The 21,847-nt window shown below is 42.4% G+C and overlaps 1 protein-coding gene across 1 annotated transcript; it reads right to left on the bottom strand.

Annotated features, from left to right (window-relative positions):
• Nucleotides 1-3,746: 3,746 nt before the first annotated feature.
• Nucleotides 3,747-21,746, bottom strand: LOC115124052 (oocyte zinc finger protein XlCOF6-like). Its single transcript, XM_029653424.2, has 3 exons — nt 21,281-21,746; nt 14,249-14,698; nt 3,747-6,652 (listed from the first exon to the last, which is right to left on the bottom strand). Exons 1-3 carry the CDS (start codon nt 21,444-21,446, stop codon nt 4,866-4,868), a joined length of 2,403 nt encoding a protein of 800 aa, XP_029509284.1. The 5' UTR covers nt 21,447-21,746; the 3' UTR covers nt 3,747-4,865.
• Nucleotides 21,747-21,847: the final 101 nt, after the last annotated feature.

Below are 21,847 nucleotides of genomic sequence, written 5' to 3'. Positions count from 1 at the left end.
AGTCTTGGACAGATGGACGGAGCTATTTTCTGAAAAGTACACATGTTCAATGTAGAAATAACACCTCTCATCACCCTGAGAGACATTACCAAAACAGATGACCAGATTATCCTGTTTCTAATGTAGAAATAACACCTCTCATCACCCTGAGAGACATTACCAACACAGATGACCAGATTATCCTGTTTCTAATGACGTGAAAACATCAAGAGACTTTGAACAGGGGGGAGACCTATGAGTTTCCTACAATACTTTCCTCCAACAGGTGGTAGGTAGTCTAGTGGTTAAGAGAGACAAGACCGTAGTCTAGTGGTTAAGAGAGACAAGACCGTAGTCTAGTGGTTAAGAGAGACAAGACCGTAGTCTAGTGGTTAAGAGAGACAAGGCCAGTCTAGTGGTTAAGAGAGACAAGACCGTAGTCTAGTGGTTAAGAGAGACAAGACCAGTCTAGTGGTTAAGAGAGACAAGACTGTAGTCTAGTGGTTAAGAGAGACAAGACTGTAGTCTAGTGGTTAAGAGAGACAAGACCGTAGTCTAGTGGTTAAGAGAGACAAGACCGTAGTCTAGTGGTTAAGAGAGACAAGACCAGTCTAGTGGTTAAGAGAGACAAGACCGTAGTCTAGTGGTTAAGAGAGGCAAGACCGTAGTCTAGTGGTTAAGAGAGGCAAGACCGTAGTCTAGTGGTTAAGAGAGGCAAGACCGTAGTCTAGTGGTTAAGAGAGGCAAGACCGTAGTCTAGTGGTTAAGAGAGGCAAGACCGTAGTCTAGTGGGTTAAGAGAGACAAGACCGTAGTCTAGTAAGAGAGACAAGACCGTAGTCTAGTGGTTAAGAGAGGCAAGACCGTAGTCTAGTGGTTAAGAGAGGCAAGACCGTAGTCTAGTGGTTAAGAGAGGCAAGACCGTAGTCTAGTGGTTAAGAGAGACAAGACCGTAGTCTAGTGGTTAAGAGAGGCAAGACCGTAGTCTAGTGGTTAAGAGAGGCAAGACCGTAGTCTAGTGGTTAAGAGAGGCAAGACCGTAGTCTAGTGGTTAAGAGAGGCAAGACCGTAGTCTAGTGGTTAAGAGAGGCAAGACCGTAGTCTAGTGGTTAAGAGAGGCAAGACCGTAGTCTAGTGGTTAAGAGAGGCAAGACCGTAGTCTAGTGGTTAAGAGAGGCAAGACCGTAGTCTAGTGGTTAAGAGAGGCAAGACCGTAGTCTAGTGGTTAAGAGAGGCAAGACCGTAGTCTAGTGGTTAAGAGAGGCAAGACCGTAGTCTAGTGGTTAAGAGAGGCAAGACCGTAGTCTAGTGGTTAAGAGAGGCAAGACCGTAGTCTAGTGGTTAAGAGAGACAAGACCGTAGTCTAGTGGTTAAGAGAGGCAAGACCGTAGTCTAGTGGTTAAGAGAGGCAAGACCGTAGTCTAGTGGTTAAGAGAGGCAAGACCGTAGTCTAGTGGTTAAGAGAGACAAGACCGTAGTCTAGTGGTTAAGAGAAGACCGACAAGACCGTAGTCTAGTGGTTAAGAGAGGCAAGACCGTAGTCTAGTGGTTAAGAGAGGCAAGACCGTAGTCTAGTGGTTAAGAGAGGCAAGACCGTAGTCTAGTGGTTAAGAGAGACAAGACCGTAGTCTAGTGGTTAAGAGAGGCAAGACCGTAGTCTAGTGGTTAAGAGAGGCAAGACCGTAGTCTAGTGGTTAAGAGAGACAAGACCGTAGTCTAGTGGTTAAGAGAGGCAAGACCGTAGTCTAGTGGTTAAGAGAGACAAGACCGTAGTCTAGTGGTTAAGAGAGGCAAGACCGTAGTCTAGTGGTTAAGAGAGGCAAGACCGTAGTCTAGTGGTTAAGAGAGGCAAGACCGTAGTCTAGTGGTTAAGAGAGACAAGACCGTAGTCTAGTGGTTAAGAGAGACAAGACCGTAGTCTAGTGGTTAAGAGAGGCAAGACCGTAGTCTAGTGGTTAAGAGAGACAAGACCGTAGTCTAGTGGTTAAGAGAGACAAGACCGTAGTCTAGTGGTTAAGAGAGACAAGACCGTAGTCTAGTGGTTAAGAGAGACAAGACCACAAGCGGAGGTTTGCCAGTTCCAATCCTGGATCTGATTGGAAGAATCTGTCAGGAAGTAAGCAGTTGCTAGTATCAAATCCTAGATGCAAAACCTGCCATTGGGCCCTTGAGCAAGGCACTTACAGCAATTTCTCCACAGGTGCTGTAGTATGGCAGCCCCCTGCTCCATCCTCTATGTATGTAGAGACCTTGTGTACAATTACTTGGTGTCAAATTTGATTTACAAGTAAATCGATCACACGTCTATTTTCCTGTAACCCACAGCATGAATGATCCAGAGACTAAGATAACTTTAAGAAAAGCAGATAAGACAACCTTTATTGTATAGTACGTTTAAACAGAATGAAAATGTGTCGTTGACGGTCAGAGTTACAATAAAAGGATAAAACAAACACATCAAACATTTACATGTCAGAATGAAACCCATTAAATAAACATTTACATGTCAGAATGAAACACATTAAATATTTACGTCAGAATGAAATGTCAGAATGAAACACAATAAATATGTACATGTCAGAATGAAACACAATAAATATGTACATGTCAGAATGAAACACAATAAATAAACATTTACATGTCAGAATGAAATGTCAGAATGAAACACAATAAATATGTACATGTCAGAATGAAACACAATAAATTTACATGTCAGAATGAAATGTCATCAGTACATGAAAAACACAATAAATATGTACATGAATGAAACACAATAAATATGTACATGTCAGAATGAAATGTCAGAATGAAACACAATAAATATGTACATCAGAATGAAACACAATAAATATGTACATCAGAATGAAACACAATAAATATGTACATGTCAGAATGAAATGTCAGAATGAAACACAATAAATATGTACATCAGAATGAAACACAATAAATATGTACATGTCAGAATGAAACACATTAAATATGTACATGTCAGAATGAAACACATTAAATAAACATTTACATGTCAGAATGAAATGTCAGAATGAAACACAATAAATATGTACATCAGAATGAAACACAATAAATATGTACATGTCAGAATGAAACACAATAAATATGTACATGTCAGAATGAAATGTCAGAATGAAACAATAAATATGTACATGTCAGAATGAAACACAATAAATATGTACATGTCAGAATGAAACACAATAAATATTTACGTCAGAATGAAATGTCAGAATGAAACAATAAATATGTACATGTCAGAATGAAACACAATAAATATGTACATGTCAGAATGAAACACAATAAATATGTACATGTCAGAATGAAACATAATAAATATTTACGTCAGAATGAAATGTCAGAATGAAACAATAAATATGTACATGTCAGAATGAAATGTCAGAATGAAACAATAAATATGTACATGTCAGAATGAAATGTCAGAATGAAACAATAAATATGTACATGTCAGAATGAAACACAATAAATATGTACATCAGAATGAAATGTCAGAATGAAACAATAAATATGTACATGTCAGAATGAAATGTCAGAATGAAACAATAAATATGTACATGTCAGAATGAAACAATAAATATGTACATGTCAGAATGAAATATCAGAATGAAACAATAAATATGTACATGTCAGAATGAAATGTCAGAATGAAATGTCAGAATGAAACAATAAATATGTACATGTCAGAATGAAATATCAGAATGAAACAATAAATATGTACATGTCAGAATGAAATGTCAGAATGAAACAATAAATATGTACATGTCAGAATGAAATGTCAGAATGAAACAATAAATATGTACATCAGAATGAAACACAATAAATATGTACATCAGAATGAAATGTCAGAATGAAACAATAAATATGTACATCAGAATGAAACACAATAAATATTTACGTCAGAATGAAACACATTAAATATGTACGTGTCAGAATGAAACACAATAAATATGTACGTGTCAGAATGAAACACATTAAATAAACATTTACATGTCAGAATGAAATGTCAGAATGAAACCCATTTTTAAAATTTTATTTCACCTTTATTTAACCAGGTAGGCGAGTTGAGATCAAGTTCTCATTTGCAACTGCGACCTGGCCAAGATAAAGCATAGCAGTGTGAACAGACAACACAGAGTTACACATGGAGTAAACAATAAACAAGCCAGTAACAAGCCAATAAACAAATCAATGACACAGTAGAAAAAAGAAAGTCTATATACAGTGTGTGCAAAAGGCATGAGGAGGTAGGCAATAAATAGGCCATAGGAGCGAATAGTTACAATTCAGCAGATTAACACTGGAGTGATAAATGAGCAGATGATGATGTGCAAGTAGAGATTCTGGTGTACAAAAGAGCAGAAAAGTAAATAAAATAAAACAGAACACTCAATCTGGTATTTGTGTACCACGATCCGTGTGAGTTTGCTTGTATTAAAACGTCATACTATCTTAAGTAGGGAAAGAAACGGCCTTGCCTTTTTGTAGATGAGGTCAGTGTTTTACTAGAAGTTTGTGGTCTAAAATTGTCCCAAAGTATTTAAAATGTGTGACTTGCTCCACATCCTTCCATAGTGACAAGCTCAAGAGAAGGGCTTCCATTTCCCAGCGTTCTTTCCTCCAAGGTACAGTTTTTTAGTCTTGGCGACGTTAAGGTCAAGGAAGCTATTGTCAAACCACGTCAAGAGGCAGTCAATGGACTGGGAGTATCTGGAGATGGACTTGACCTCCAGGCAAGCAACCAGAGCCATGTCGTCTGCATATTTGATGAGGCCATATCACTGTTGCTTCCTAAGAGATTTGTCCACATCCTGCCTTTCTATTCACTAACCTGACAGATAATCTCTTTGTCCGAATGTTCTTTCAGTTTCTGTCCTGTTTTCTTCCTTTGTGGATTTTATCCACATGCCTCAGCAGATGAGACTTATGAGTGAATCCTTTACCACAGACGGAGCAGCCATGTGGTTTCTCTCCTGTGTGAATCCGTATATTCCTCTTTAGGTCCACCTTCTGATTGAAGCTTTCCCCACAGTCACCACAGCTATAAGGTTTCTCTCCTGTGTGAGTCTGTATATGTTCATTTAGATGCCCCTTCTCATTGAAGCTTTCGCCACAGTCACCACACCTATATGGTTTCTCTCCTGTGTGAGACAATATATGTATTTTAAGGCACCCCTTATGCTTAAAGCTTTTCCCACAGTCACCACAGATAAATCGTTTCTCCCCTGTGTGAGTTTGTATATGTTCATTTAGGTGCCCCTTCTCATTGAAGCTTTCCCCACAGTGAAAGGAATTATCTCTGGTGTGAGTCCGTGCATGTCTGGTTAGGTTCCCCCTCGTATTGAAGCTTTTCCCACAGTCTCCACAGCTAAAAGATTTCTCTCCAGTGTGAGTCCGTATATGCACTTTTAGGTTCCCCCTCTTATTGAAGCTTTTCCCACAGTCTCCACAGCTAAATCGTTTCTCTGCTGTGTGAGTCAGTACATGTATCTTAAGGCAGCCCTTATGCCTGAAGCTCCTCCCACAGTCACCACAGATAAATGGTTTCTCTCCTGTGTGAGTCCGTATATGCATGGTTAAGACAGCCTTGCGATTAAAGCTCCTCCCACAGTCTCCACAGCTAAACGGTTTCTCTCCTGTGTGAGTCAGTCTATGCATGGTTAGGTACCGCTTGAGCCCAAAGCTTTTCCCACAGTCACCACAGCTAAAAGGTTTCTCGCCTGTGTGAATCAATACATGTTCAGTTAGGTTCCCCTTCTGATTGAAGCTTTTCCCGCAGTCACCACAGCTAAATGGTTTCTCTCCTTTGTGAATCCTCATGTGCCTGGGGAGACCTCCTTTATATTTGAAGGTCTTGCCACAAACAGGGCAGATACAGGGTTTACCACTGTGACAGAGTTGGACATGGGCCTTCAGTTTACAGGTGGAGTTGTAGAGTTTATTGCCGAAGCTGCAGTCACTGAGTCTCTTCTTGGGGAAAGTCACATGTCTCTGCAGGTCAGCTTTCAGAGCAAATGTTTCTCCACAGTCACGGCAGTGGTAAGTTTTTCTAGACGTGGTGCTGGATTTGGAACAGTGTTTCTCCAATAGTGGGCTGGGATCCAATGGTGGGCTGGGAACCAATGGTGGACTGGGATCCAATGGTGGACTGGGATCCAATGGTGGACTGGGATCCAATGGTGGACTGGGATCCAATGGTGGACTGGTATCCAATGGTGGACTGTTGTCAAGTCCTACTGTGTAGCTGCTTACAGCTGAACTGTGTCTGGAGGCAATGTTTTGATTATCTGGAGGGTCACAGGGAATGTTGAGACCCTTAATGTGGGTCACAGTGACAAAAGGTGTGAAATCCACTGGTTTAGAGTCTCTCTCTCTGTTCTCCACAGTCTGGGTTTGGGGAAGAGTCAAGGACTGAAGTGGGTCCTCCTGATCACATTCACTTTTCACACAGGAAGGAGTGAATATGGAGTCTTTGGTATCAAAGAGCCCTTGAAGCTTCTCTTCCTCCTGACTGGTCCTGACTTCCTCCTGTTCCTCTTTAATCTGTTTGGTCTCTGGGTCCTCCTGCCCCAGACTGGGGCTCCACTCCTGCTCACAGTGCTGCTGCTCAGGGGGAACCTCCTCTTCAGAGACAGAGAGCTGCAGGGAGTCTGGAGGGAAGGAGAGGAGGAGCAGAGGTTATTTATAACATAATTTGGAATCACTCATGAATTATAGATCTCTATGACATTCAATTTCAATGTTCTTCCTTAGCATGGATCTCTATGATCTACACAGCCTGAGTGCAGACAGCTAGCTAGGTATTTGCTTCCTTAGCATGGATCTCTATGATCTATACAGCCTGAGTGCAGACAGCTAGCTAGGTATTTGCTTCCTTAGCATGGATCTCTATGATCTATACAGCCTGAGTGCAGACAGCTAGCTAGGTATTTGCTTCCTTAGCATGGATCTCTATGATCTATACAGCCTGAGTGCAGATAGCTAGCTAGGTATTTGCTTTCCTTCACACAAGCCATATAGGTGGTGGGTTAACATGCCAAGAGACTGTTGGAAAAGCATTCCAGGTGAAGCTGGTTGAGAGAATGCCAAGAGTGTGCAAAGCTCTCATCAAGGCAAAGGGTGGCTACTTTGAAGAATCTCAAATATACTTTTTGGTTATTACATGATTCCATATGTGTTATTTCATAGTTTTGATGTCATCACTATTATTCTACAGAGTAGAAAATAGTAAAAAATAAAGAAAAAGCCTTGAATGAGTAGGTGTGTCCAAACTTTTGACTGGTCCTTTATGGATAAAATTGTATTTATTTTTTTGAAGGTTTTGTTGTTGTTGGTGTTTCTACACGATACTTCTAGACACCTAGCAATTTTCTGAAGTTGGTTTGAGCTAGTCTCCCAACCTCATAACTGGCTACCCAGAAGCCATTTCAGGCTATCAATCAAGTTAGAGTAGCTAGCTTGTCTTAACTATCTTAGCTGGCATGCCTGCTGACAAGGTTAGTAGACTTTAGAAAAGCAAGCAAATACAAATGTACTAAATAAGACTTAGATTAATTTCAATCTTTTACACAGATTTTTAGCAGAGAAGTATATTTAGTTTCTTAAAAAGAAAAAAAAGAAAAAGAAGACCAGTCAGGAGGATACAAGACAGTTCAAGAGATATGCAGAAAAATGAACTTGTTTATTTTTTTTTTTTACATAGATTTAAGCATAATAATTATGGCTCTAGATTGCAGGTAAAAATGGGTTTCAGGTGTTTGAAAAGTGCAAAACTCTCCAACTTCTGGACGGGGTGCCGTCTCCGGACCAACAGGCATCCTCACATCCTCACATCCTCAGATGTTTGTGACGCTAAAGACCTTGACCTGTAAGAACTAAGGGAAAGTGGGGGGTCCTCTGAATGGGAAACTAAGCTGCCTGACTAGAACTAACCAGAAGGAATGGATAGAATCAGCTGACTGGAACTAACCAGAAGGAATGGATAGAATCAGCTGACTAGAACTAACCAGAAGGAATGGATAGAATCAGCTGACTGGAACTAACCAGAAGGGTAGAATCAGCTGACTGGAACTAACCAGAAGGAATGGATAGAATCAGCTGACTAGAACTAACCAGAAGGAATGGATAGAATCAGCTGACTGGAACTAACTAGAAGGAATGGATAGAATCAGCTGACTGGAACTAACCAGAAGGAATGGATAGAATCAGCTGACTAGAACTAACCAGAAGGAATGGATAGAATCAGCTGACTGGAACTAACCAGAAGGAATGGAAAGAATCAGCTGACTAGAACTAACCAGAAGGAATGGATAGAATCAGCTGACTGGAACTAACCAGAAGGAATGGATAGAATCAGCTGACTGGAACTAACCAGAAGGAATGGATAGAATCAGCTGACTGGAACTAACCAGAAGGATATAATCAGCTGACTAGAACTAACCAGAAGGAATGGATAGAATCAGCTGACTGGAACTAACTAGAAGGAATGGATAGAATCAGCTGACTGGAACTAACCAGAAGAAATGGATAGAATCAGCTGACTAGAACTAACCAGAAGGAATGGATAGAATCAGCTGACTAGAACTAACCAGAAGGAATGGATAGAATCGGCTGACTGGAACTAACCAGAAGGAATGGATAGAATCAGCTGACTGGAACTAACCAGAAGGAATGGATAGAATCAGCTGACTGGAACTAACCAGAAGGATAGAATCAGCTGACTAGAACTAACCAGAAGGATAGAATCAGCTGACTGGAACTAACCAGAAGGATAGAATCAGCTGACTAGAACTAACCAGAAGGATAGAATCAGCTGACTGGAACTAACCAGAAGGATAGAATCAGCTGACTGGAACTAACCAGAAGGATAGAATCAGCTGACTGGAACTAACCAGAAGGATAGAATCAGCTGACTGGAACTAACCAGAAGGATAGAATCAGCTGACTGGAACTAACCAGAAGGATAGAATCAGCTGACTGGAACTAACCAGAAGGATAGAATCAGCTGACTGGAACTAACCAGAAGGGTAGAATCAGCTGACTGGAACTAACCAGAAGGATAGAATCAGCTGACTGGAACTAACCAGAAGGGTAGAATCAGCTGACTGGAACTAACCAGAAGGAATGGATAGAATCAGCTGACTAGAACTAACCAGAAGGAATGGATAGAATCAGCTGACTGGAACTAACTAGAAGGAATGGATAGAATCAGCTGACTGGAACTAACCAGAAGGAATGGATAGAATCAGCTGACTAGAACTAACCAGAAGGAATGGATAGAATCAGCTGACTGGAACTAACCAGAAGAAATGGAAAGAATCAGCTGACTAGAACTAACCAGAAGGAATGGATAGAATCAGCTGACTGGAACTAACCAGAAGGAATGGATAGAATCAGCTGACTGGAACTAACCAGAAGGATATAATCAGCTGACTGGAACTAACCAGAAGGATATAATCAGCTGACTAGAACTAACCAGAAGGAATGGATAGAATCAGCTGACTGGAACTAACTAGAAGGAATGGATAGAATCAGCTGACTGGAACTAACCAGAAGGAATGGATAGAATCAGCTGACTAGAACTAACCAGAAGGAATGGATAGAATCAGCTGACTAGAACTAACCAGAAGGAATGGATAGAATCGGCTGACTGGAACTAACCAGAAGGAATGGATAGAATCAGCTGACTGGAACTAACCAGAAGGAATGGATAGAATCAGCTGACTGGAACTAACCAGAAGGATAGAATCAGCTGACTAGAACTAACCAGAAGGATAGAATCAGCTGACTGGAACTAACCAGAAGGATAGAATCAGCTGACTGGAACTAACCAGAAGGATAGAATCAGCTGACTGGAACTAACCAGAAGGATAGAATCAGCTGACTGGAACTAACCAGAAGGATAGAATCAGCTGACTGGAACTAACCAGAAGGATAGAATCAGCTGACTGGAACTAACCAGGATAGAATCAGCTGACTGGAACTAACCAGAAGGATAGAATCAGCTGACTGGAACTAACCAGAAGGATAGAATCAGCTGACTGGAACTAACCAGAAGGATAGAATCAGCTGACTGGAACTAACCAGAAGGATAGAATCAGCTGACTGGAACTAACCAGAAGGATAGAATCAGCTGACTGGAACTAACCAGAAGGATAGAATCAGCTGACTGGAACTAACCAGAAGGATAGAATCAGCTGACTGGAACTAACCAGAAGGATAGAATCAGCTGACTGGAACTAACCAGAAGGATAGAATCAGCTGACTGGAACTGGACATTTTTGACAACGGTTTTGGAAACCTTCAAAACTTTCCTTTCATATCACCGCAAAATAATTGTATACATATAAGAGGTGTTTTGCGTTTCCCTGAACTACAGGGCATTAGGAAAGTATTCAGACCCCTTCCCTTTATCCACATTGTTACGTTACAGCCTTATTCTAATTATTATTTTTCCCTCATCAAGCTACACACAATACCCCATAATGACAAAGAGAAAATAGGTTTTTAGATATTTTTAGCAAATGTATTCAAAATAAATAAATACTTAATTTACAAAATAATTCGGACCCTTTGCTATGAGACTCAAAATTGAGCTCAGGTGCATCCTGTTTCCATATATCATAATTGAGATGTTTCTACAACTTGATTGGAGTCCTCCTGTGGTAAAGTCAATGGCTTGGACATGATTTGGAACGACACACACCTGTCTATATAAGGTCCCACAGTTGACAATGCATGTCAGAGCAAAAACCAAGCCATGAGGTCGAAGGAATTTTCCGTAGAGCGCCGAGACAGGATTGTGTCGAGGCACAGATCTGGGGAAGAATACGAAAAAATGTCTGCAGCATTGAAGGTCCCCAAGAAGACAGTGGCCTCAATCATTCTTAAATTGAAGAAGTTGGGAACCACTAAGACTCTTCCTAGAGTCTGGCCGCCCAGCCAAACTGAACAATCTGGGGAGAAGGGTTAACCACCGCTAACTAGCTAGCCATTTCACATCGGCTACACTCACCCCCCTTTTGAGCTCCTCCTCTTTCCGCAGCAACCAGTGATCCGGGTCAACAGCATCAATGTAACAGTATAGACTTTTTACGTCCATCCCCTCGCCCCGACCTGGGCGCCTTTGTCAAGGAGGTGACCAAGAACCCGATGAACGCTCTGACAAGCTCCAGAGCTCCTCTGTGGAGATGGGAGAACCTTCCGGAAGGACAACCGTTTTTTAAAAATCTTGATTTAACTAGGCAAGTCAGTTAAGAACAAATTCTTATTTACAATGACGGCCTACCCCGGCCAAACCCAGACGACGCTGTGCCAATTGTGCGCCACCCTATGGGACTCCCAACCACGGCCGAATGTGATTCAGCCTGGATTTGAACCAGATACTGCAGTGACGCCTCTTGCACTATGATGCAGTGTCTTAGACCACTACGCCACTCGGGTGCCCATCTCTGCAGCACTCACCAATCAGGCTTTTATGGACGAGTGGCCAGATGGAAGCCACTCCTCAGTAAAAGGCACATGACAGCCTGCTTGGAGTTTTCCAAAAGGCACCTAAAGGACTCTCAAACCATGAGAAACAAGCTTACCTGGTCTGATAAAACCAAGATTGATCTCTATGGCCTGAATGCCAAGGGTCACGCCTGGAGGAAACCTGGCACCATCCCTACAGTGAAGCATGGTGGTGGCAGCATCATGCTATGGGGATGTTTTTCAGCGGCAGGGACAAGGAGACTTGATCGAGGGAAAGATGAACGGAGCAAAGTACAGAGATCCTTGATGAAAACCTGCTGCAGAGTGTTCAGGACCTCAGACTGGGGCGAAGGTTCACCTTCCAACAGGACAACGACCCTAAGCACACAGCCAAGACAACGAAGGAGTGGCTTCGGGAATGGCTCCGAATGTCCTTGAGTGGCCCAGCTAGAGCCCGGACTTGAACCTGATCGAACATCTCTGGAGAGACCTGAAAATATCTGTGCAGCGACGCTCCACATTCAACCAGACAGAGCTCGAGATGATCTGCAGAGAAGAATGGGGGAAACTCCCAAAATACAGGTGTGCCAAGCTTGTAGAGTCATACCCAAGAAGACTCAAGGCTGTAATCGCTGCCAAAGGTGCTTCCACAAAGTACTGAGTAAAGGGTCTGAATACATATGTAAATGTGATATCATTTTTACATTTTTTATAAATGAACCAAAACTACTAAAAAAATGTTTTTTTTTGCTTTGTCATTATGGGGTATTGTGAATAGATTGATGAGTAAAAACAACTATTTAATCTGTTTTAGAATAAATGTCTAATGTAACTAAATGTGTAAAAAGCTCTGAATACTTTCTGAATTGTAAGACACTTCTTGTGGAAACTCGGACACAACATTTTGGCTGGAAGTTAAACAAACATCTCTGTGGAAATCTGTGGTAAAACAGCAAGTTAAACAAACATCTCTGTGGAAATCTGTGGTAAAACAGCAAGTGTACATTCTGCATTTGTAATGTCATTAAGGTTAGTGACCAAGGTTTCCAAAATCTGTATAGCAATCAAGGACCAATTGTTTCTAAACTGACCAAAAATATAAACGCAACATGTAAAGTGTTGGTCCCATGTTTCATGAGCTGAAACAAAAGATCCCAGAAATTGTCCATTACGCACAAAAAAGCTTATTTCTCTCAATGTTTTCACAAATTTGTTTACATCCCTGTTAGGGAGTATTTTTCCTTTGCCAAGATAATCCATCCATCTGACAGGTGTGGCATATCAAGATGCTGATTAAACAGCATGATCATTACACAGGTGCACCTTGTGCTGGGGACAATAAAAGGCCACTCTAAAATGTGCAGTTTTGTCACAACACAGTGCCACAGATGTCTCAAGTTGAGGGAACGTGCAAATGGCATGCTGACTGCAGGAATGTCCACCAGAGCTGTTGCCAGAGAATTAAATGCTCATTTCTCTCATTTCCAACATAATTTGAGAGAATTTGGCAGTACGTCCAACTGGCCTCACAACCATAGACCACGTGTGTGGCGTCATTGTGCGAGCGATTTGCTGATGTCATGATTGTGAACAGAGTGCCCAATGGTGGGGTTATGGTATGGGCAGGCAGGCAGGCAGGCAGGCAGGCAGGCAGGTGGCAGTGGGTTTATGGTATGAGTAGGCATAAGCAACGGACAATGAACACAATTGTATTTTATCGATGGCCATTTGAATGCACAGAAATACCGTGACGAGATCCTGACGCCCATTGTTGTGCCATTCATCCCCCACCATCACCTCATGTTTCAGCATGATAATACACTGCCTCATGTCTCAAGGATCAACTCTATGTGAAGGAGACATGTCGCGCTGCATGAGGTACATGGTCACACCAGATACTGACTGGTTTTCTGGTCCACGCCTCTCCCTTTTATTAAAGGATATCTGTGACCAACAGATGAAGGAGACGTGTCGCGCTGCATGAGGTACATGGTCACACCAGATACTGACTGGTTTTCTGATCCACACCTCTCCCTTTTATTAAAGGATATCTGTGACCAACAGATGAAGGAGACGTGTCACGCTGCATGAGGTACATGGTCACACCAGATACTGACTGGTTTTCTGATCCACGCCTCTCCCTTTTATTAAAGGATATCTGTGACCAACAGATGAAGGAGACGTGTCGCGCTGCATGAGGTACATGGTGGTCACACCAGATACTGACTGGTTTTCTGATCCACGCCTCTCCCTTTTATTAAAGGATATCTGTGACCAACAGATGAAGGAGACGTGTCGCGCTGCATGAGGTACATGGTCACACCAGATACTGACTGGTTTTCTGGTCCACGCCTCTCCCTTTTATTAAAGGATATCTGTGACCAACAGATGTATATGTCTATTCCCAGTCATGTCAAATCCATAGATTAGGGCCTGATGAATTTGATTCAATTGACTGATTTCCCGAAAAATACATTTTAACTCAAGTAAAACCTTTGAAACTGTTGCATGTTGCATTGATATTTTTGTTCAGTATAGAGCGCATCACACGTGACCAAATCATCATCATCCTCAGCTAATCAAAAGGAACGTTTTATCACCAATGTGGCACTGGAGTCAGAATGGAACATAAATGTGTGGAGCTGCTGTCCAAGCAAAGGGAAAGCACTGCCACGTTGGGGCTAAAACCACTTCTACAAAATGTTGAAATGGTGACCACTGAAAGCCTAAACAGTTTATTCATTTACTAGAACTATTGCTAACTATGTACTAACCTATTCTACATAGTTGTATCTCTGGTGTCCTCCCCAGCAGTCTCCGTAGCAGATCATTCTCCTCCTGGTACTCTGCTACTGTTTCCTCAATCGCACCAAAAATCTCCTCAGCAGCAGATGCCGTTAAACATTCATTTAACAACACACAGAACAACTGTAGTTTAGATGTTTTCAGTGGACTGAGAGTTGGGTGTTCAGCTAGTACGGCTTCTTGACATGGGTTCTCCAGATCACATTCACTTTTCACACAGGAAGTAGTGAATATGGAGTCTTTGGTATCAACGAGCCCTTGAAGCTGCTCTTCCTCCTGACTGGTCCTGACTTCCTCCTGTTCCTCTTTAATCTGTTTGGTCTCTGGGTCCTTCTGTCCCAGACTGGGGCTCCACTCCTCCTCACAGTGCTGCTGCTCAGGGGGAACCTCCTCTTCAGAGACAGAGAGCTGCAGGGAGTCTGGAGGGAAGGAGAGGAGGAGCAGAGGTTACCTATACAGACATGCCTGAGTTGAACTATAGCTAGCTATCAGTAGATATACATACAAACCTATTCTACCATAATTTACAAATAAATTCATTAAAAAATCCTACAATGTGATTTTCTGGATTTTTTCCCCTCATTTTGTCTGTCATAGTTGAAGTGTAACTATGATGACATTTACAGGCCTCATCTTTTTAAGTTGGAGAACTTGCACAATTGGTGGCTGACTAAATACTTTTTTGCCCCACTGTATATATATTCATACTGGTACCCTGTCCATATATATATAGTCATACTGGTACCCTGTGTATATATATATATATATATAGTCATACTGCTACCCTGTATATATATATATAGTCATACTGGTACCCCGTGTATATAGCTATACTGGTACCCCGTGTATATAGCTATACTGGTACCCTGTGTATATAGCTATACTGGTACCCTGTGTATATAGCTATACTGGTACCCCGTGTATATAGCTATATTGGTACCCCATGTATATAGCTATACTGGTACCCTGTGTATATAGCTATACTGGTACCCTGTGTATAGAGCTATACTGGTACCCTGTGTATATAGCTATACTGGTACCCTGTGTATATAGCTATACTGGTACCCTGTGTATATAGCTATACTGGTACCCTGTGTATAGAGCTATACAGGTACCCCGTGTATAGAGCTATACTGGTACCCCGTGTATATAGCTATACTGGTACCCTGTGTATAGAGCTATACTGGTACCCTGTGTCTATAGCTATACTGGTACCCTGTGTATATAGCTATACTGGTACCCCATGTTTTCCATAGTTCTGGATACAGCATCATGTGTATTGATCGATTGTTCCAAGATGGCATCGCAGTTCATACGTCTTTTGTCCTCGTCTTGTCGTGTCCCGTATATATATATTTACAACTTTTTTTGCATATCTTTTTATATATATATTTTTTCTTCCATGAACTCATCTTCAAAACACTCTCCTGCAACCCGTCTCACCAACTTATATTTTTAAAACTTTAAAAAAAGTATTATTTACCTCAAATCTGTAATCCTCCATAGAAGCTAACCAGAAGCTAGCCAGAAGCTAATCCATAAACTAATCAGAAGCTAATCCAGAAGCTAATCAGAAGCTAGTTAGCTTCTTTACTGGCTAAACGTTAGTATTCAGCTAACCACGGTTTGTAGTCATCAGCTATCCTTTAACTCGAAAATCTATCGCCAGTTTTGTACGGCGCGGCTCGGAACATACCGGACCTATTTTTCTCTCCACGTTCCTGGATTTCAACCGCTAACTCTGGACATTCATACCTGGATCTCGCAGCTAGCTAGCTGCTATCCGTGTGACTATCGGCTTTCGTCGATTCCAGAAGGAACATAAATTATTCCGGAGCTAGCCAGCTGAAGAGTTCCATCAATCACTCCTGGGCTGCAGTCACCTATCCGGACCCGTTTTACTGCCTACGGAGCTCCACCGGGCCTTCACAACTGGACTGCCGACGTTATCTACCCGAAGGAGTTATCCGGCTGGCTCCTCCGTCGCGACGTTACCTGAACGCCCATCTGCGGTCCGCTAATCGTTAACTGTCTTATCGGCTGCTATCTGAATCGGACAATTTATTTATTTGTATTTTATTTTTTCTTGGGCCTCTATAACTATATCTATTTTTAGTAATTTTTTTTGCGTGATTTGGATTCATCCCCTCGACCACACGGAACACCACTAATCCTACCGACGGAAACGCACGAGGTGGCTAATAACAGACCTCCATCCTATGCTAGCTTGCTACCGATGGCCCAGCTAGCTGTCTAAATCGCCGTGACCTCAACCAACCTCTCTACTCACTGGACCCTTTTGATCACTCGACTAAGCATGCCTCTCCTTAATGTCAATATGCCTTGTCCATTGCTGTTCTGGTTAGTGTTTATTGGCTTATTTCACTGTAGAGCCTCTAGTCCTGCTCACTATACCTTATCCAACCTATTAGTTCCACCTCCCACACATGCGATGACATCTCCTGGTTTCAATGATGTTTCTAGAGACAATATCTCTATCTTCATCACTCAATACCTAGGTTTACCTCCACTGTCTTCACATCCTACCATACCTTTGTCTGTACATTATACCTTGAAGCTATTTTATCGCCCCAGAAACCTCCTTTTACTCTCTGTTGCAGACGACCAATTCTTATTGCTTTTAGCCGTACCCTTAACCCACTCCTCCTCTGTTCCTCTGGCGATGTAGAGGTAAATCCAGGCCCTGCAGTGCCTAGCTCCACTCCTATTCCCCAGGCGCTCTCTTTTGATGACTTCTGTAACCGTAATAGCCTTGGTTTCATGCATGTTAACATTAGAAGCCTCCTCCCTAAGTCTGTTCTATTCACTGTTTTAGCACACTCTGCCAAACCGGATGTTCTAGCTGTGTCTGAATCCTGGCTTAGGAAGACCACCAAAAATTCTGAAATTTTAATTCCAAACTACAACATTTTCAGACAAGATAGAACTGCCAAAGGGGGCGGTGTTGCAATCTACTGCAAAGATAGCCTGCAGAGTTCTGTCCTACTATCCAGGTCTGTACCCAAACAATTTGAACTTCTACTTTTAAAAATGCACCTCTCTAAAAACAAGTCTCTCACCGTTGCCGCCTGCTATAGACCACCCTCTGCCCCCAGCTGTGCTCTGGACACCATATGTGAACTGATTGCCGACCATCTATCTTCAGAGCTCGTGCTGCTAGGCGACCTAAACTGGAACATGCTTAACACCCCAGCCATCCTACAATCTAAGCTTGATGCCCTCAATCTCACACAAATGATCAATGAACCAGGTACCCCCCCAAAGCCGTAAACACGGGCACCCTCATAGATATCATCCTAACCAACTTGCCCTCTAAATACACCTCTGCTGTCTTCAACCAGGATCTCAGCGATCACTGCCTCATTGCCTGCATCCGAAATGGGTCAGCGGTCAAACGCTCCCTGAAACACTTCAGTGAGCAGGCCTTTCTAATCGACCTGGCCAGGGTATCCTGGAAGGATATTGATCTCATCGCCTTCAGTAGAGGATGCCTGGGTATTTTTTTTAAATGCCTTCCTAACCTTCTTAAATAAGCATGCCCCATTCAAGAAATTTAGAACCAGGAACAGATATAGCCCTTGGTTCTCCCCAGACCTGACTGCCCTTAACCAACACAAAAACATTCTATGGCGTTCTGCATTAGCATCGAACAGCCCCTGTGATATGCAGCTGTTCAGGGAAGCTAGAAACCATTATACACAGGCAGTTAGAAAAGCCAAGGCTAGCTTTTTCAAGCAGAAATTTGCTTCCTGCAACACTAACTCAAAGAAGTTCTGGGACACTGTAAAGTCCATGGAGAATAAGAACACCTCCTCCCAGCTGCCCACTGCACTGAAGATAGGAAACACTGTCACCACTGATAAATCCACCATAATTGAGAATTTCAATAAGCATTTTTCTACGGCTGGCCATGCTTTCCACCTGGCTACTCCTACCCCGGTCAACAGCACTGCACCCCCAACAGCAACTCGCCCAAGCCTTCCCCATTTCTCCATCTCCCAAATCCAGTCAGCTGATGTTCTGAAAGAGCTGCAAAATCTGGACCCCTACAAATCAGCCGGGCTAGACAATCTGGACTCTTTCTTTCTAAAATTATCTGCGGAAATTGTTGCCACCCCTATTACTAGCCTGTTCAACCTCTCTTTCGTGTCGTCTGAGATTCCCAAAGATTGGAAAGCAGCTGCGGTCATCCCCCTCTTCAAAGGGGGGGACACTCTTGACCCAAACTGCTACAGACCTATATCTATCCTACCCTGCCTTTCTAAGGTCCTCGAAAGCCAAGTCAACAAACAGATTACCGACCATTTCGAATCTCACCATAGCTTCTCTGCTATGCAATCTGGTTTCAGAGCTGGTCATGGGTGCACCTCAGCCACGCTCAAGGTCCTAAACGACATCTTAACCGCCATCGATAAGAAACATTACTGTGCAGCCGTATTCATTGATCTGGCTTTCGACTCTGTCAATCACCACATCCTCATCGGCAGACTCGACAGCCTTGGTTTCTCAAATGATTGCCTCGCCTGGTTCACCAACTACTTCTCTGATAGAGTTCAGTGTGTCAAATCGGAGGGTCTGCTGTCCGGACCTCTGGCAGTCTCTATGGGGGTGCCACAGGGTTCAATTCTTGGACCGACTCTCTTCTCTGTATACATCAATGAGGTCGCTCTTGCTGCTGGTGAGTCTCTGATCCACCTCTACGCAGACGACACCATTCTGTATACTTCCGGCCATTCTTTGGACACTGTGTTAACAACCCTCCAGGCAAGCTTCAATGCCATACAACTCTCCTTCCGTGGCCTCCAATTGCTCTTAAATACAAGTAAAACTAAATGCATGCTCTTCAACCGATCGCTGCCTGCACCTGCCCGCCTGTCCAACATCACTACTCTGGACGGCTCTGACTTAGAATACGTGGACAACTACAAATACCTAGGTGTCTGGTTAGACTGTAAACTCTCCTTCCAGACCCACATCAAACATCTCCAATCCAAAGTTAAATCTAGAATTGGCTTCCTATTTCGCAACAAAGCATCCTTCACTCATGCTGCCAAACATACCCTTGTAAAACTGATCATCCTCGACTTCGGCGATGTCATTTACAAAATAGCTTCCAATACCCTACTCAACAAATTTGATGCAGTCTATCACAGTGCAATCCGTTTTGTCACCAAAGACCCATATACTACCCACCATTGCAACCTGTACGCTCTCGTTGGCTGGCCCTCGCTTTATACTCGTCGCCAAACCCACTGGCTCCATGTCATCTACAAGACCCTGCTAGGTAAAGTCCCCCCTTATCTCAGCTCGCTGGTCACAATAGCATCTCCCACCTGTAGCACACGCTCCAGCAGGTATATCTCTCTAGTCACCCCCAAAACCAATTCTTTCTTTGGCCACCTCTCCTTCAGTTCTCTGCTGCCAATGACTGGAACGAACTACAAAATCTCTGAAACTGGAAACACTTATCTCCCTCACTAGCTTTAAGCACCAACTGTCAGAGCAGCTCACAGATTACTGCACCTGTACATAGCACACCTATAATTTAGCCCAAACAACTACCTCTTTCCCAACTGTATTTATTTTATTTATTTATTTTGCTCCTTTGCACCCCATTATTTTTATTTCTACTTTGCACATTCTTCCACTGCAAATCTACCATTCCATTGTTTTACTTGCTATATTGTATTTACTTTGCCACCATGGCCTTTTTTTTAACTTTACCTCCCTTATCTCACCTCATTTGCTCACATCGTATATAGACTTGTTTATACTGTATTATTGACTGTATGTTTGTTTTACTCCATGTGTAACGCTGTGTCGTTATATGTGTCGAACTGCTTTGCTTTATCTTGGCCAGGTCGCAATTGTAAATGAGAACATGTTCTCAACTTGCCTACCTGGTTAAATAAAGGTGAAATAAAAATAAATAAATAAATATAGCTATACTGGTACCCCGTGTATACAGCAATACTGGTACCCTGTGTATAGAGCTATACTGGTACCCAGTGTATATAGCTATACTGGTACCCTGTGTATAGAGCTATACTGGTACCCTGTGTATAGAGCTATACTGGTACCCTGTGTATATATAGCTATACTGGTACCCCGTGTATACAGCAATACTGGTACCCTGTGTATAGAGCTATACTGGTACCCAGTGTATATAGCTATACTGGTACCCTGTGTATAGAGCTATACTGGTACCCTGTGTATATATAGCTATACTGGTACCCCGTGTATACAGCAATACTGGTACCCTGTGTATAGAGCTATACTGGTACCCTGTGTATATATAGTCATACTGGTACCTCGTGTCCAGCTATACTGGTACCCCGTGTCCAGCTATACTGGTACCCCTTGTATACAACAGTATCGTTACTCATTGTCAGTGTTTCCCCAGGATTTTTTAACAAGGTGGTGCTACTGAGTACGAGGGCAGAGCCCCACTCTGGGCTCAGAGATGTTTGTGTTTTCTTACACCTGCAACTGCCATGTCCTGCAATCTAAAGCAAAACACGTCCTAATATCATAACACGTTTTACATAGTGGAGCATTCAGTCCACAAGATGGCGCAGCGCCCCTCACATTCTTTGGGGAGAACCCTGTGTTATCTTTATTATTTTTCTCTCTGCATTGTTGGAGGGCCATAAGTAAGCTTACTAGTTAGTTTATGCCTGTTTACGAAGCATGTGACAAATACAATTAGATTTGAATGCTTTAGATAAGTAATCAAATATGCAGACACCTATATAATCATAGGCCTACGTAATAATTGTTAATGGCTTTAATGGTTTATTTAATCTAGTAAATTATACAGATAAACGCTTGATTGCTTTAGGCCCGTAGACCAATACATACAGTAGTTAGGTAGAACATTTCATTCAAAACATTTGGTTGAAACTGTGATCTCTATTTACCTAAGCATTTGACTAATTGAGTAGAACTATATCTAACAATCAGTAGCGCTACATACTAACCTATTCTACATAGTTGTATCTCCGGTGTGATCCCCAGCAGTCTCCGTAGCCGATCATTCTCCTCCTGGTACTCCACTACCGTTTTCTCAACTGCACCGAAAATCTCCACAGCAGCCGCGGTTAAACGCTCATTTAAAAACACACGCAACAACTGTAGTTTAGACATATTTCAGACGACTGGGAGTTGGGTAGCCTATTTAGTTCAGTCAGTAGCTAACTAGGTCTTTCTTTACTCCACAACAATAACGTTCAAAATCAAAACCAAGTAACCTCAGAGAGGAAGAGGCGAAACGAGAGGTTACACTCGCCAAAAATCTGTCCAAAATAATCCCGATACATTTCAATTGATTTTTTTCGGACCTAATCTTGTCGCCTGCATTCCTACTTTTAAGACAATGATTTTTATTGTCAGGATTGAGTGACATGAGCATCTCATCATTACATACAGATCTTTGTTCACCTCCAATCCTACTTCCGTGTTCTAGTCGAGGAATTTTCGAAAACTCCTTGGTTCTTCTGGAACCCGGAAACATACAACAGCGTCGCCAGATGGGTGGAGGTTTATTA

Source organism: Oncorhynchus nerka, linkage group LG12 (assembly GCF_034236695.1).
Source record: "Oncorhynchus nerka isolate Pitt River linkage group LG12, Oner_Uvic_2.0, whole genome shotgun sequence".
In the NCBI taxonomy this organism is placed as follows: Eukaryota; Metazoa; Chordata; class Actinopteri; order Salmoniformes; family Salmonidae; genus Oncorhynchus; species Oncorhynchus nerka.
This window is presented reverse-complemented; position numbering and strand designations above follow the sequence as displayed.